Raw genomic sequence first — 16388 nt, 5'->3', positions numbered from 1 at the left:
GGGTAATTACGTGGAATCCATTGCCAGGTTTTCTGTTTATTCAGTTGAGCTACGTGGGACTTTCTTCCTGGAATTTCTGCCCACAAAAATAGGGAAGTACCGTGACCCACTGCAAGGAGGGTGGGAGGAGTGCTCTTTTGGTTTCAGATTCATCCTCTGTGGCAGCGTCACTAGCTAAGTGGGTGAGAAGCATAATTAAAGCAAAGTTACATCCTGAAGCCTTTCGGTTTAGAGGGGCCACAGTAATTTCCCCCTGCAGAGCTTTCTTTGTTGTTTTTGGCCCACTGCTGTAAAAAGTAAATTGGTTTCTGTCTACCCTGTGGTTTATTCCTATCTTTGAGGCTGCTCCTCTGATTAAGGATATTTCTGACCCACGGGATGAGCCCTTGCCTCTAGTAGGAGAGATTCGGCAAGGCCTGGCCATGTGCTGTCCTCTAGTTCCCAGTGTGAACCCATCTCCCCTATAACCCAGCCATCCTGAAACCCTCAAATTACAGGACAGGAATGGAGTTACTTAGATGGCATGTACATCACTAATTCTACTGGGGAACTATGATCTCATAAAAATAAGCTTGCGTTTTTACCTCGCAAACTTTCTCGAGGGTTGGCATCCAAGAGGTGGCAAGGTGACAATTCTGAAGAACAACCCATGTTCCTTCTTTGACAGCTTTTTCTAACATCTTCATAGCTATGGGTCCTTGGCCTTGACCAAGAGATAAAGACCTGAGTTTTGATGCTCCACATCCCTGTGTACAAGAATAGTGAAGATGTTATTTTCAATCACATTTTAAAGAAGAATCAATATTATCATCACAGGAAATGTTAATATTAAATATATTAAAATTTAATCATGCAGCATCCCTCAAAGGTTCTAGGGCACATACAGCCCTAGAAACCTCTTACTGGTTAAGAAGCCAATAAACAGACAAAAAGCAAGCCAGTTCATGAAGGAAACAGTCATGGTAATAAATGAAAAATTCTGTAGAGTCTTTGATTGTTGAGATAAGGGACGGGAAAAAATTAAGAAGACTTTAATATGAGGAGGAGATGAAAGAGCCCAGCTGTCAAGCAGCAACTCCTAAAATTCAAAGCTGAAAAGAAAACTATGAATAGACAGATGAATTTGCCCCAGTTTCCTCCAGATCTCTGAATAATTATATCTTAACTAATTTGGTTACTGCATAAAGTTCAGAGGAAAAAAATCCATTAGCCCCTAATTTCTATTCAAGTTTATTTAAGGAACTCTGTGGGAATGTCTGTCTAGAATTCATTTCTCCTATATCCTGATTCATCTACAGCTTCCAGATATGGTGTCTGTGACCCCCTGGTCTATTTCTAGGGCAGTTACCACCTGAATGCCACTTTGGAAGAGGCCTTGAGTTATGGGAGCAGTATAAGAGAAGGCCCTGTCTGAATGTCCACAGGTTACTGACACAAGCAGGTCAGCAGGAAAAAAAATAGACATTTAAGGTACCTGGTCATCGGCAAATTTTAGAAGGGCAGCCATGGGATCTGCTCCAGGAGAGAGCACGAAAATCAGTGGTGCGCAGCAGTTACTATCCGCAAATGCCTTGGATAGATCAAACGGGGGTGGTTCAATGAATGCACGTCCCAGTCTGTTGTTTATAAATTCTTGCAGCATTGGAATAATCTAGAAAGGGACAAGAATATGTTTGAAGGAATATTCAAAATCTGCCTAAAACCTTAAAACTTCACATTCAAAGGTGTTTTATAACAAAGGACCTTACATTCGCTTTGGTATTTATAAATGTTGGTAAAGAGTCAAAGGCATCACTTTATACAGTTGTCTTTTAGATAGAAAGAAACTATACATTATTGAATTAATAAAAGGTGGGGGGTTAGTGACACCAGAATTCAAAGGCATTTTTCTTCCTTTTAGTGAGCATTCAACATATCCTAGATGAAGAATATAAAAACCCTTAATTCTTTACTTAAGTTTTAAGTAAAACTTGACCATGTTCCAAAGTCCACAACTCAGAAGTAGAAATTCTAGTGTGATTTATACAATCCTATACCACAAAGATCGATACAGCTGAAAAAAGAAAGAAAAGGAAAAGCACCGTGAAAGAGAAGCCATACTCCCGAGAAACAGGCGAAACTACGTCGTGTAAACTTTCTGAGAACACGCCCGTGCATTTTCTGGGAGCGTGTTTGAGAAAGAGCAGAACTTTGGGGCTTGGGGGTCCCTGTCAGGCACTGCTGTGGGAGCAGACTTGTAGAAAGCAGTATGGCTGAGGTACAGCCTCAGGTACATCATTCCTTCTTTCTGATGAAGGGTCTACACCACTCATCTCTGGGTGATGGCTTAGGTGTGTGCCAAGCAAGTAATAAAGGTATGTTTAATGAACCAGTATCCCTGTATCTAGCTTAACAAATTATGGAAGCATCCCAGGAAGAGAAGTAATGAAGTGACAAGAGCACAAAGAATTTTTCGAAAGCTTCAGAACCTCTCTGACTGGACACCTACTTATATCTGAGGATGGAATTGTGTGTAACACACAACACTCCAAATTAGGACAGCAATTCCACCACCCCACAACTTTCTGAACTTAAAGCGAATTGCAGGAGCAATTTGCAGATACCAAGAATCTCAAAAAGGGGGTCTCCTCTGGAGAAAGTTACAAACATTGCCAAATTTTAACAGTGCATTCTCCAGAACCTCTATCCACACAAGGTTTGTAAGTAAAACTCATTGACTTGTCACAATACTTTAAAAAGAGTGTCAATCCTGGTATGGATGTGTGTATGTGTATATGTGTGTGTGTGTGTGTGTGTGTGTGTGTGTGTGTGAGAGAGAGGGAGAGAGAGAGAGAGAGAGAGAAAGAGAGACAGACTGACTGAGGGTGTGAGGGTCTGGAGCTGAGAAACAGTGAAGAAATACCTGTACTTAAATTTTTTAATCCCTCCACAACAGATTCATTCATATATGGAAAGGTATAAATAGCCAAGTTGGGGAACCAACCTAAATGTCATGGACAGATGAGGGGATAAAGGAGATGTGGCATATATACACAGTGAAATACTATTCAGCCATAAAAAAGAATGAAACAATGCCATCTGCAGCAACATGCATGGACCCAGAGATTGTCATACTAAGTGAAGTAAGTCAGAAAGAGAAAGACAAATACCATATTATATCACTTATATGTGGACTCTAAAATGTGACACAAATGAACCTATCTGTGAAACAGACTCACAGACACACAAAACAACCTTATGGTTACCAAAGGGGAAAGGAGGTGGGGGAGGGATAAATTAAGAGTTTGGGATTAGCAGATACACACTACTATATAAAAAATAAACAACAAAGTCCTACTGTATAGCACAGGGAACTACATTGAATACCCTGTAATAAACCATAATGGAAAAGAATCTGAAAAAGAATATATATATGCATATATATATACATATATATAACTGAATCACTTTGCTGTACACCAGAAATTAACACAATATTGTAAATCAACTGTATGTCATTAAAAATAATTAAAAACTATGGAAAGGTATAGAAAGGTAATAACACATGTATAAGTGCCACGTTGGCATGGATCTACCTAACAAGATTACCCATATATTGTTCCTGCACAATAAATATCTACTGAACAAATGAATGAATAAATTAGGATGCTCCCTTTTGTGAAGGTGGGATTCTAATTACGGAAATTCTAAACAAAAATTACAGAATAATAAATTCATCTATACATCGAGTTTCATTTCTTGATAAGTTATTTCATGTTTCAGATATTTTGAATGGGCACAGATATCAAGCTTATGGCAGAAAACTAAAAATATCCTAACTGCCTGTCTCAGGCCTTGTCCTTGCCCTTTTCCCTATTATTCTTTTCCTGTGGCTGTCTTTTCTCACTAGATTAAAAACAACAACAACAATTAGCAAAGGAAAACTAAATGGTTTTTTAATAGCCTCTCTCCTCTCAAGGCTAACTTCTTCACTAAATTATAATTTTACAAACACAACGAAAGCACATGGCTTTTAAGTGCGTGGTTTCACTTTTAGGACGTTTGAGTTCTAAACGGCCCCTCTTCTGTGAGTGTTTCAGGCTGGCAGCGTCCACGGCGCTCATACAAACATGGCTGGTGGAAACTGATTCTTAATGTTAGCGCCAGAGAACCCAGTTAGGGGTGCCTGCGTGAGGGTGGGCACAAGTTTCATTGTTTCATTTTTAATGTTAAAACTGAATAAGACCTGCTTGCTCCCAAGACTGAACAGTAACTCCTGAAGCAAGCTATTCAGTTTGGAAGGCGATGGAATTGGGTTTGCTTCTGCAATCTGATTATGCCAGCATCAGGTTTATACAATAAAATCTGTCAGTAACAAAAATTATAGACTAATTCAGGCAGTCATCTTCCCAAAGGCAGAAAAGAAGTTTGTGGTCACCTATGTATGTTCTTCTGTGTCTTGCAAGTTCCTATGGGATTTATCTGAGGTCAGAGAAACATATTAACGTATATTTGACAAGTTTCTTATTGAAAGCTGATTAATTTGCTTTTTGTTTACTGTCCAGAAGGAGAGAACTGTGGCCAGAAGCTCTTCATTTTGTAAATGGGCTCAAAACATTCCACACCTCCGTATTTATCCATCTGATATGCTTTTGTCAATAAAACACTATAAACTATTAAATTCTGTGGAAGGTGCAAACCCATCTCATTTCTCCTACTGGTGATTCAGTGAGCATCTGTTACATTTTTCCAAACTAGAGCATTAGATAACCTGGCATCTGTGGCTTCTTACCATGGGATGGAGTTGGTTTTGAAGGGAGAGCAGTAGAAAGGAGACAGAAAAAATTGTGCTGACAAATAACATATACTGTAAACTAGAGATCAAACAATTGCTGATCTTCCTAGGGGTGATACACTCATGACTTAGAGATGGCAAAGAAATAATATCTATGTAGTACTAGCCCAGTTATTAGCCTCATACAGCACTGTTCCTTTCTCTGGCATGCTGATACCATTTTGCTTTGGAAAATCATTCTTTTAAAAGCATAATAGTCATATATTAATTTTAAATACATAGATTCTAACGTCAACGATTTACCACTAGAAATTAAAGTACCTGGCAACAGCAAGATTGAAGGATTTGAGGTTGCTAGTAATATAAGAGCATACTAATAATCATTTCTATATTAAGGATTACGGGTGAGATAGTATAGATAATGGTAACTAGTTAATCACTTAGGATAAATTGAATTATGCTGTAGTAGCAAACGATTTCCAGATCTCAGTGGTTTAACACAACAAAAGCTTATTTCTTGTCCCAGCAAAGTCATCTGGGTGTCCAGGCAACAAACTCTCCCTGTGCTGGCTCAGCACTGCAGCCTGTTTATGGCACTTAAATATCCACACGTGATTCCACAGTTTTGGTGGTGGGGGGGAGGGCCCTGGAGAATCTCACACTGGATGCTTCTGCCCTAACACTTCTGCTCACATCTTACTGGCCAAAGCAAGGTTTATGGCCACAATGCCCCCACCTCGAGTGTACTCAGGAGAGGAGAACCAGAAATACTGGTGAGTAGCGTTAATGTCTACATTCATCCACCAATCCAAAAAAAAACTCTAGAGGAGATATGGAAACGTATAAGAAAAAGTTATAAGACAAGGTGCTGAAGTATTGTGCAGAGTAGGCAAGAGAAGTATGAAACCTTAAGTTTAACCTCAATTGATTGAAAAACAAAAAGATACAAACAAAAATTCCTCAGCTTGAATATCTAATTCCCCAGCTCCCTCGAATACACTTTAAAAAGAGAGTGACTGTGGAAAGTAATATTGGATCTGTTTGGTAGCTCAACATATTTTCAGATTAAAATGTCCAATTTTTAAAAACAAACTGGGGAAAAGATATTTATAGATGAAACTGCTGCAATTAGGAAACGGTTCATTAATCACTTCTAATTAAACAATATAAAACATGAACAGAAACTTCTTTGTTTATCAAATATTGAGGGGAGAAGGTCAATGGTACATGCAGAGTCATTTAGCAGAACAGTCTTTAGCTTAGAAAACAAAGTAAAAACCTTTGAAAATTTTAATAAAAGGTTTTAAAGGAAGAAGCCGTATTCGGCAAGAGTTTGAAGCATTTCATATTCTTCCATATTTAATAGTTGAAGTGAAAACTTCTGATGCTTAACGCTAAAGTTCCAGTGAAAATTCATTCTTAAAAGGGCCACCAAGGGGGAGATGTTTCATCAGTTTAATAATGATCCTCAACAACGGGAGGTACTTCCAGCATCTAAGAGCTGGGCAGCATTATGACGTTCAGGGGCCCTTGGCACTTCGCGGGTCCCTTCTTCCATAAATAAATATAAAAAATTGTATTTTACAACTATTTTGGTATAATTACAAAGATAATACAGACGGATTTATTTTCTCATTTTAAATGAAATTAAAACATTTTCATGAACCCCTAAGAGTATCATGGGCCCTAGGCCCTGTGCCTAACCAATGCTTTGGCCCTGGCTAAGGCCACACTGCCAAGTCAAGCAAGAATGACATGTGTTTATCGAACAGACCATGGCTTACAGAGGAAAGAATGCTGCTACCCTATATTATCACTGATGTGCAGAAAAACTTAAAAAAAAAAATACACGGCTTTCACCATCTAAGCTCTGCTTTTTCTGTTGTTGTTAGAATGGAAGTATTGTATTATATTCCTTGGCAACTCAAATTCTGAATACAGTAAATTTTGAAATAATTATGTATACTTTTACTCAAGCAGTAACAGTGGACAATTAGAATATTTTGTTCAATTTATTTTTCCCACACTCCTAATGTCTACATTTTCTCAGAGTATGTAGATATCTCTGTGGGTATGGGTCTTTACAATTAAGTGAACAGTTGTTTTTTTAAATGGAATTTAATAATACAAATGAGGATGTCAATGAGTACTGCAATTTGTTGATATGACAGGTCAGCTGATTCACTGGTTATATAATTTATTATTTAAAGAAATGAAAATTAATAGTATTGACATTTTCCTTTGTAGTTAGCAGTGATGAATGTCTTAATATTCTACTAGCTTTCCAAAAGCCAACAAAAAGCCATGTACAGCATAGCATTTGAGGAGCCAGAAAGTCTAGTAAATCAGCTTCATGTAAACCACATTGACTAATTTCATCGAAACAGTAAGAATAAAAATGAGATTACTGCATGTAAAGGAAGTAGATTGTGAGGAATTGGGGAAGCATATAATAAAAGGAAGAATCATAACATAAATAAAACTATAAAATACAATCTGGTGAGTTACTAATTTAGTGTGGTTTTAATAAATATACACTTTTTGAAAAATGGCTGCATTAGAAGGAAGTGGGGTTATTTCCCCCAGGCTCCTTTACGTCCCCCATGACCCATGATTACATAAGGAAACACGTGTTTGGCTGGACTGTGGAGAGAGGAGGGACTGGACTCACTGAGCTGCTTTCAAAGACCACATTTACCTTGTCCGGTCTCAGGCAACGAACGATAAGCATCCTTTGAAACTGACTCGCTTTATCTTCCCAAACGTCAGGAAAAACCTCATGATGTGGCTCCTAAAATGACAGTGGATATAACTCAATGCTATTTGGAAGACTACTTAAAAGAAAAAAACCCCCCCAAAACAGTATTTTGACTTTTAAATCGAGTTTTAATTTCATATAATGACTAAATGAAATCAAGAATGCTAATGTAAATTTTATTAGGTTGGGCAAAGTTATGAAATAAGATACAAAAAGAAAATTTTAAATGCCACTAAAAACAACAAAACTAAGACATGAATTAAGCAGGTAAATGTCAATATGAATATTAATCAATAGCACAAAATGATCCCTGTTATTAAAAAAATAAATGTGCATTAGATTTCCCCATTATTTCTCCAAAGGCATTTAAAAAACCTACCAACTACTCTCATTATCTATTTATAAAAAAACCCATTTATTGCAAAAGAAGGAAGAAGGATATGTGTTATTTCTTATTTTGAAGAATTTTTGGTATCTTTTTTAGAAAGGGATATTTGAGAATGTGTATATCAAAGAAGAAGTCAAAAGAGTGCTATTAAAAATATGCAAGAAGAGAGGTATCAAGATTCCAGGAGGAGGAGTAAACATGGAAAAAAAGACACCTGCACCTTTGAAACGTTTAGGAAGGCTATGTAGTATCTCAGATCAGAAATCTCCATGCTTTATCATAGGGAAATTTCTATTTAAATTAGAATCAACTATACACAAAAACATATTTGCCTCTGGGAAATGTAGTTTTGTTACTAACTAGGAGCGATCCAAAAGAGATCCAGTCCAAAATATTTAAATTCAGGTGTAGACACAATCTCAGTATCATGTATAATACAACAAACAGGTCACCAAAGAAAAAGTGTTCTCCACGCATCTGGCTCTTTTTCCCCTCCACCCTCCCCTGCAACAGAACTGTTGCATATTAAACCCAAGGAAAGCAGAATGTCCAGAGAGTAGAAACAATAGAAAAAATTAACTGGGAATCATCAAAATATTAGCCCTTGTACTAAAAGAAAAGTGAGGGAAGGCAACAATTCCTACATATTCTAGAAGGGAAACTGAGTATCATGGTATATGTTAGCTATCTCCAATTAGCAAGATAGGGTCTCATGAAAATTATTTGAGAACTATTAGCTTTTCCCTTTCATCAAATGACACAAATATTTATTAGTTTGTGTCCTGTATTCAGAAAATCTAAACAATATGTGTTTTATAAAATTTTAACTCATCTGCCATTATGATTGCCAAGGTACAAGTTGATAATAAATAAAAAACCTGGCATGGAAATTCAAAAAGAGTACTTTTAAGGACCATGCAGCTTTTTTGCATCTCTATATATTTCAAGGAATTTGAATAGAAGTGCAAACAGAACCACCAATTTTGAAGGTGGGGATAGTTTAATCGAAGCACTGATTTTAATATTTGATCAGTTTAAAGCTTACTTAAATCTTGTTTTTATTCAAAGATAAGAGTAAATTGTTTGACATTATTTTCTCCATTTAAAAACTCTGAAATAAGCAAGAGGGATAAAAACATACCAAACTATCATATACTTTTTTCCACCCATCCTTTAAGTGCATAAACTCCCTACGAATGGTTTTGAAGGCAGGCAACTCGTCTAGTCGACATATTTCATCCCAAGATTTTTGAGGAAGCCACGTACAAGGGTTGGCATGAGGATTATCCAGTCCAATGCCACCAGTTAGCAGAAATCTCCACTCAGCTTTATTAATCTTTGGAAAACAAAGTAGCATGAAGAGTCAGAAGTGAGTTCATCATATACATAGTAAGCTTACAACCATTTAAAAAGAATTGACTATTTGATTTTTAAGCTTCAGGTATGGTCCCCATAAAATTCTATAGTTACTGGTATAGCGCAGTATTTATTCATAAGAAACCAGTGTATCCATTATAACCAGTTTTCAAAATAGTTCCATTTTAGATAGGTATTTTTGATAATTTTCCTCCAGAATTACTGATCTAAAAATGGAAATCTGAATTTATTCTTTTTGAATATATGCTTTCCTAAATGACTTCTTATAGTTTTATTGGCTCTAAAAATTGTTGAGAGGCAATCAATCTGCTATGTTTTCAATTATTTTCCATAAAACATAATGAGGTACTGCTACGGAATTTTTGCAAGAAATGCAAAAATAAAGCTTCTACTCCTTCAGAGTTCAACTAATACATTGCCATATGAAATCAATAAATCTTAAACACATAATATAGTGAATTTATACACCTCTCTTCTAGTCTTAAAGTGCTTCCTATGTTTTAATAGATTTGAAACATAGCAAAAATTAATGAATGGTATCGTTAAGCCCAATGGTTAGATTTGACGAACTTGCAAAAGTTTCTAAAAATACTGCCATTTATACTATTACTTGGAGTACGTATATCAATATATTTAATTTATATGCATACTTATATAAGATTCTGATAGAAACTATTTTAAACTAAAACATACAAAAATTTAAGCAGTAATAGTTATATAATGAACTCCGCTTAATTTATTTTTCACCTCTGTGAAATTCAATCTAGTTGTGATGCCTTAACTATAATTAACTATTTACCATCCTTTTATATATATTCCCACACAATTTCATAAATTAATGAATTCACGTTAATATTTTTTCCCTACAAATTAAAACAATACTGACCAAACGCTCATGTATCATCAGATTTACAGTTAGACAAAAGGAAAAGAGTAGTTTATCCTTTTCAAAGAGGGATCGGCAGACGTTAACATAAAGGGAATAAGTGAAGTGATCCTTGAGAATTTGAAGCCTAAGGGTCAACAGAAAGAAAAGTAAATAAATAAAAATGCATTATCCTTTAAGAAAAAATGCTCTTGGGGAAACCTATTATAAACCATTTAGATGTGTGCTCTTCTAATAAGCTTTCTGGTCAATTACTCCCCAAACAAATCAAGGATCCTTATTAACTGGGGGCACCAATTTGAGAGCTACACAATGTAGAAACATTTCAGTAGAACTGCATTTTTACTGTTGACTGATTTTTTAAAAAACTTAATCTTCCTTTTGGAAAAAAGTCAATGCACAGTATATTAATCTATTACATTTAACAGTTTTTGGTCTATTTCTAACTATAAAACATTCCTTGGGGTAAAACTGGATTACTTTATTCCATAAACACTTCCAAATGTTCTATATTATATATTAAATGAACAGACTGAAGTTAATAGCTCCTTTATTAAATTAACATTAAGTTTAGTACTGTGTTACTCTGCTCATAAATCCATAAAAACCAGAGAAATCACAAAACTTGATAAACTACATTTTTATTTACCACATAGACAAGACACAGGAATGTGAATAATCACAATATTTGCAACTAACAACTTCCTAGTAAGTGCTAACATGTGTGATCTGTATCCATAATAATTCTTAACATGAATATAGCACTTTAAGCATTTTCACTAATCTCATGAGGGGTAAACTACCACTGAGACAAAAGTTTTAAAAATATTTGTATTACATAGGTTATACTAGTTATAATAGAAATAAAGTTAGCTGAAAACATTTGTAGTAAGCTAATGATTTACATAGATTAATGACCTAAATTATCTAAAGGATAAAGCATCTAAAGGGAAAACTAGCATAGTTTATGATTAAACAAAATTACATTGGTGTTTCTTAATGTGCCTAGAAAAAAAAAATATCTAGCAGTATAACCATATCTTGGTTATTTCCAGACTGATATCCTAAGCTGTAGATCATCCCTGCTCTAGTTTCTTCCTTACCTCCCTATTTCTTTAACTATTTTACCCCCGGCAGCATTCCCATAGAAAGAATTACAACAAATTGATATATTTTATTTCTAATTGAGAATTCTGAAAAAGGCTTGGTAGAGAAGTCCTTGAAGCTAGTTGCTGAGATACAGTTGAATTCTTTGAAAATTCAAAATAATAATACAATTCCTGTCCCCATTTTTATGCTAATAGATGGTCTTTTCACACTTGGCATTTAATTTCTCTCGTGTAACAGTACAATTAATATAGGGTGACTCAAATTTGGTCTCTCTAGAATTAAATAATTTCTGCATTTTAAGACAAATTTCCTCTTGTAGAGAGGAAGATAGAAAGGAAAATTATAAGGGTCAATCATACTAGAAATTCAAGTTCATTTTCATTAAATGCCAATAAAAATATATTTATTTTTAAATAAATAGTTTAAATATTTCTAAATACTTAAATATCAAGTATTTAAAATATTTTATTAAAATGTCAATTAAAATATTTTAATAATCTGTTACAGTATAAAAGAGGATAAAAATTATTATTTTCAATGCTGAGGTGCGGCACAGTGTTGTAAGACAGTCATGCTCCTCTGATGGAACTGTACATTTGAATAACCTTACAGGAAAGGAATTTATATCAGGAGTCTGAAAGAAATGAACAACTGTGTCCTAATTTTGGGATTCAGCCAAAGGAAATAATCAAATGTGGACATTTGTATTTATTGCAGTGTTATTCATAATACAAAAGCTGGACACTACTTGAAAGTCTTACAGTAAGAAAATTATAAAGAAAATTATAGTGCATTCATTAAAAGGTATATTGTACAGCTACTAAAAATTATATTTCAGAAGAGTATTTAATAACATGGGAAAATTATCTTGACAGAAGTAGAAGGAAAAGAGAAAACTCTGTATGCACCGGCATGTGTGATCTTACATGTATTATTGAGAGAGAGAGAGACAGAGACAGAGACTGATTTCAGTTTGGTTCCTGTAACAAAGCTATATTCTAGTCAGATTTTTGTTTCTGTGCTTATTTTTTTGCTAGTTATTTATTTTGCTATAATAAGTTCTGATGCATTAAAAATTTTATAAAAGATGATCCCGATTATTATGGCTATTTCATAGTACATACCATAGTAGTTATAACATAAATTTAGTTATAACATATGTTTGGTATTATTAAATAATAATTATTACGAATAATAACTATCAGAAGACAAACAAAAATGAAATATTTTTATCTCTGAGTAAAAGGAAATTAGAGATAATTTTAGACCAATATTAAGATTCTCAAACAATTTAGTACTCTGGTGTATAGTCACATGCTTTCTATGCCTTTGTTATAGATATAATTCAATAGTTGCCCAGAGAACACGGGTTACCTAATTTTTTTTTGTTTTTTCCCCCAGCTATATTGAGGTATGATTGACAAGTAAAAATTGTACATATTTAACAGGTTACCTGATGTTTATCAATGATTGACAAAAAACGATTTCTATGAGAACTCTATCTTTAATTTCTGAATGACAGCTAGCTTCTTACTATTTACTTAAAAAAAAAAAAAAGGAAGATTAAGCAGGACTCCTAAAAGAGTCTCCCTTGCTGTAGCCACTTCGGAATTCTGTTTGGCAATATTTATTAATCATATTTTTTGAAATTAATTTATTTTCTTTCTTTTTTTTTTTTTTGGCTGCATTGGGTCTTCGTTGCTGTGCGCAGGCTTTTCTCTAGTTGCGGTGAGCGGAAGCTACTCTTCGTGGTGGTGCACAAGCTTCTCATTGCATTGGCTTCTCTTGTTGCAGAGCATGGGCTCTAGGTGTGTGGGCTTCAGTAGTTGTGGCTCACGGGCTCTAGAGCGCAGGCTCAATAGTTGTGGCGCACGGGCTTAGTTGCTACGTGGCGTGTGGGATCTTCCCGGACCATGGCTTGAACCCATGTCCCCTGCATTGGCAGGTGGATTCTTAGCCATTGCGCCACCAGGGAAGCCTGGCGATATTTATTAAAATGGAAAATATGCATACCCTGTGATCATCAATTGTGTTCCTGTATATATACCTACCATACATGTGTACATACAATACCCACGTACAAGAGTGTACAAGACAGCAAAAATTCATAATAGCCCTAAACTGGAAGCCACCCAAATGTCCTCAACAGTAGAGTGAATGAATAATTTGTGGTATAGTGAAAGGACAAATAAAAATAAGAGGTTTACTTTTTTTACACTGAAAATGTTAAAAAGAGATTTCCCTCTCCTCCTTCTTCTTAGAGAATTTACGTTTGAAAAGTTAAAATTATACATACTTTCTTGACTCTTTGAAATGTGTATAAATTCTTGTGAAAACTAGGCAGGCTTTTGGTCAACTTTATGACCCAGGAATGTCCTTCTCAAAGACCTGAGAGCCATCTTCATGGGCACCTGCCTCCTCATTGCAAAACTACCTCTTGTGATAAAGATAAGACATTTGCTTTTCCTCTGGATGAAGCCAGTTTGCTAACTCAGTTGGTAAAGTCAGGAGAAGATTTCTGTCTTTGCAGTCTCGTAGTGGATTGCCGGTCGACGCGGATCACATTCTGGTTTAATAATTATTCAATAAAAAACTGCTTTCTTTCTCTACTACTTTGTGGAGAAAACTTCTGGATTGGGAGATTTGCTTTTACACTTGCCCAACAATAATGAGCACAAGGAATGCGACTTAACAATGAAACTGAATAAACCACTGCTTTGCACTGTGCAAAACAACACAAATTTCACAATGTGAAGTGCAAGATGCCAGACAAAAAAGAGCACAGGCCATGCGATTCCTTTTATATGACGTTCTAAAACAGGCAACACTCATCTCTAGTGTTGAAAGTCAGGACAGTGATTACCTTGGGGGATGGGTTATAGTGATTAGAAGGGGACACAGAGTGGTTTCTGGGCTATTGATGACGTTCTATGCCTTGACCTGGCTACTAGGTACACAGGTGTGCTCACTTAGGAAAATTTATCGAGCAAATACTTCTGACTTCTGCATGTTTCTGTAAGAATATTAATAACTTCAATCAAAGTTTTCAAATGCATTTTTTTCTATTTACTCTTTGGTCCCAGAATTATATTTTTAAGGTCACTTTAGTCATAAATATGATTTTCATTGTTTCTACATTAAAGGATTTTAACTAAAAATAAAAAGGCACATTTTGTTTTCTGGATTTCAGTCAACTCTTACATCTGGGGAAAAGAATTTTATTTCCTATAAATCGTAAGGGGCTATATCATAGTTATGAAGAAGCAGATGTCATATTTGTGGCTGAGTCCTAATTTAATATAATGAGGTAATAAAGGAACCAATAACTATTTTTAAAGCATAAAATTGTCCTAATTTTTAAATCTTGTACACAAAATATGTCTTTAAGAGACAAAGCAAAGAAAGTTTCTTCCCTAGACTCTAGGACATACCTTGATTTTAAACTAATTTAAATGACAGCATTCTGGTGACCTTGTTTTGTTTTGTTTTAATAAATTTACTTATTTAATTTATTTATTTTTGGCTGTGCTGGGTCTTCATTGCTGCATGCAGGCTTTCTCTAGTTGCGGCGCGTGGGGGCTACTCTTCGTGGTGGTGCGCGGGCTTCTCATCGCGGTGGCTTCTCTTTTTGTGGAGCACAGGCTCTAGGCGAGTGGGCTTCAGTAGTTGTGGCTCCCGGGCTCTAGAGCACAAGCTCAGTAGTTGTGGCGCACGGGCTTAGTTGCTCCACGGCATGTGGGATCTTCCTGGACCAGGGCTCGAACCCGTGTCCCCTGCACTGGCAGGCGATTCTTAACCACTGCGCCACCAGGGAAGCCCAGTGATTTTGTTTTAACCAAGGTAGAAGTTAAGAACTGCAGTGAAAAGCAGAACAGCACGTACTATGTTGCTCCATGTGATTAGCTCTGTGATAAGTTCTAGGTTCTAGGAATATTAAAAAAAAAAAAATCCTCGCCTCAGGGAATTCAGGATCTAGTGTGAAAACCAGACATGCATGTTGAAGTGAATAATGCAAAGGGCTGGGAACTTTTCTAAGAAAGGTCACTTAAATTTTTGTTTTCTGTACTCATTAATCCTTGCTAACCTTGAAAATGTCAGATACTGGAAGAAATAGAGAAATAAACTAAACATTTTCAAATATCATAATATAAAAAGAAACTTTAAACTCTACCATCATGCATTCCTTCTGTAAAGATACCCTCTTCTTCCCTTTCTTTTCTTTCTCATGGGCAGACATTTGAAAAACTGTTTGTTAAGCCAAGTGCCAATCCAACAGCTTCATTAGCCTCATATACAGGTTTGTAAAACAATGAATGATACTAACCCAAAATTGCTCAGTCTAAGAACATTTAAAATTTAGCAAAATTCTACCATGATAAATGAAGGAATTCAATTTAGATTTCAAGAGATGAGCATTTTGGATTTCTAAAAGATAATTCTTAACTGTGGGTGATAAGCAGTAAATCAAGTTTCTTTTATGGGTATGAACAGTTAGGAAACTGAAGTATCTTGCTTCGTATTGATTGATAAAGTTATAAAGGGCAAAGGTTGCAATTATTTGTTCGAGAAGTAATTTAATGTTAGACTCTATTAAAAACATGTTTTAATACCAACTAAAATTTATCTCACTGACAACAAATAAAATGAAATGAAAATTTCATGAAATGAAATTTTATTCTCTCAGAGACTTACTATTAAGTAGGTCTTAGTTCCATTACTTACTGCAATAGCCAACAGTAAAATAAGGTATTTTATATAAATAAGAATAACAAAATCACAAGATTATTTTTCAAAAACGCTGTTATCTGACAAATTTTATACATGTGTATATCAAAATGTGAATATGTAACTTTTCGAATGCAAGCTTACAGAGGTTAAGAGTCATATCTTTTAGGGGGACTACCTCCGCCTTCCACACCTCCCATCACAAATAACTTTTGCAAATGATACACAGAAGTAAATATTTCCTCCTTTTAGAATTACATTATAATCCCATTATCTATTTAAACAAAGTCCTGGCAGACTGAATTTGGTCACATCTGTTCAATTTATAACCCTCAGATTTATTTCTGGTACAATCATTAATCAAGTTCAC

General features: G+C 35.3%; 1 protein-coding gene across 1 annotated transcript in view; it reads right to left on the bottom strand.

Moving 5' to 3' along the window:
• DNAH7 (dynein axonemal heavy chain 7) overlaps positions 1-16388 on the bottom strand; it is a 243722-nt gene that overhangs the window by 39942 nt on the left and 187392 nt on the right. The window contains exons 51-55 of the mRNA XM_019939243.3: positions 10184-10310; positions 9062-9256; positions 7473-7565; positions 1475-1651; positions 585-746 (exon numbers count right to left, since the gene is read on the bottom strand). Of these exons, the coding sequence (XP_019794802.2) occupies positions 585-746; positions 1475-1651; positions 7473-7565; positions 9062-9256; positions 10184-10310 (754 nt within the window). The remainder of the gene's footprint in view (positions 1-584; positions 747-1474; positions 1652-7472; positions 7566-9061; positions 9257-10183; positions 10311-16388) is intronic.

This window comes from Tursiops truncatus, chromosome 7 (genome assembly GCF_011762595.2).
Source record: "Tursiops truncatus isolate mTurTru1 chromosome 7, mTurTru1.mat.Y, whole genome shotgun sequence".
In the NCBI taxonomy this organism is placed as follows: Eukaryota; Metazoa; Chordata; class Mammalia; order Artiodactyla; family Delphinidae; genus Tursiops; species Tursiops truncatus.
Note: the sequence above shows the minus strand (reverse complement) of the source record. Positions and strands in the feature narration are given on the sequence as shown.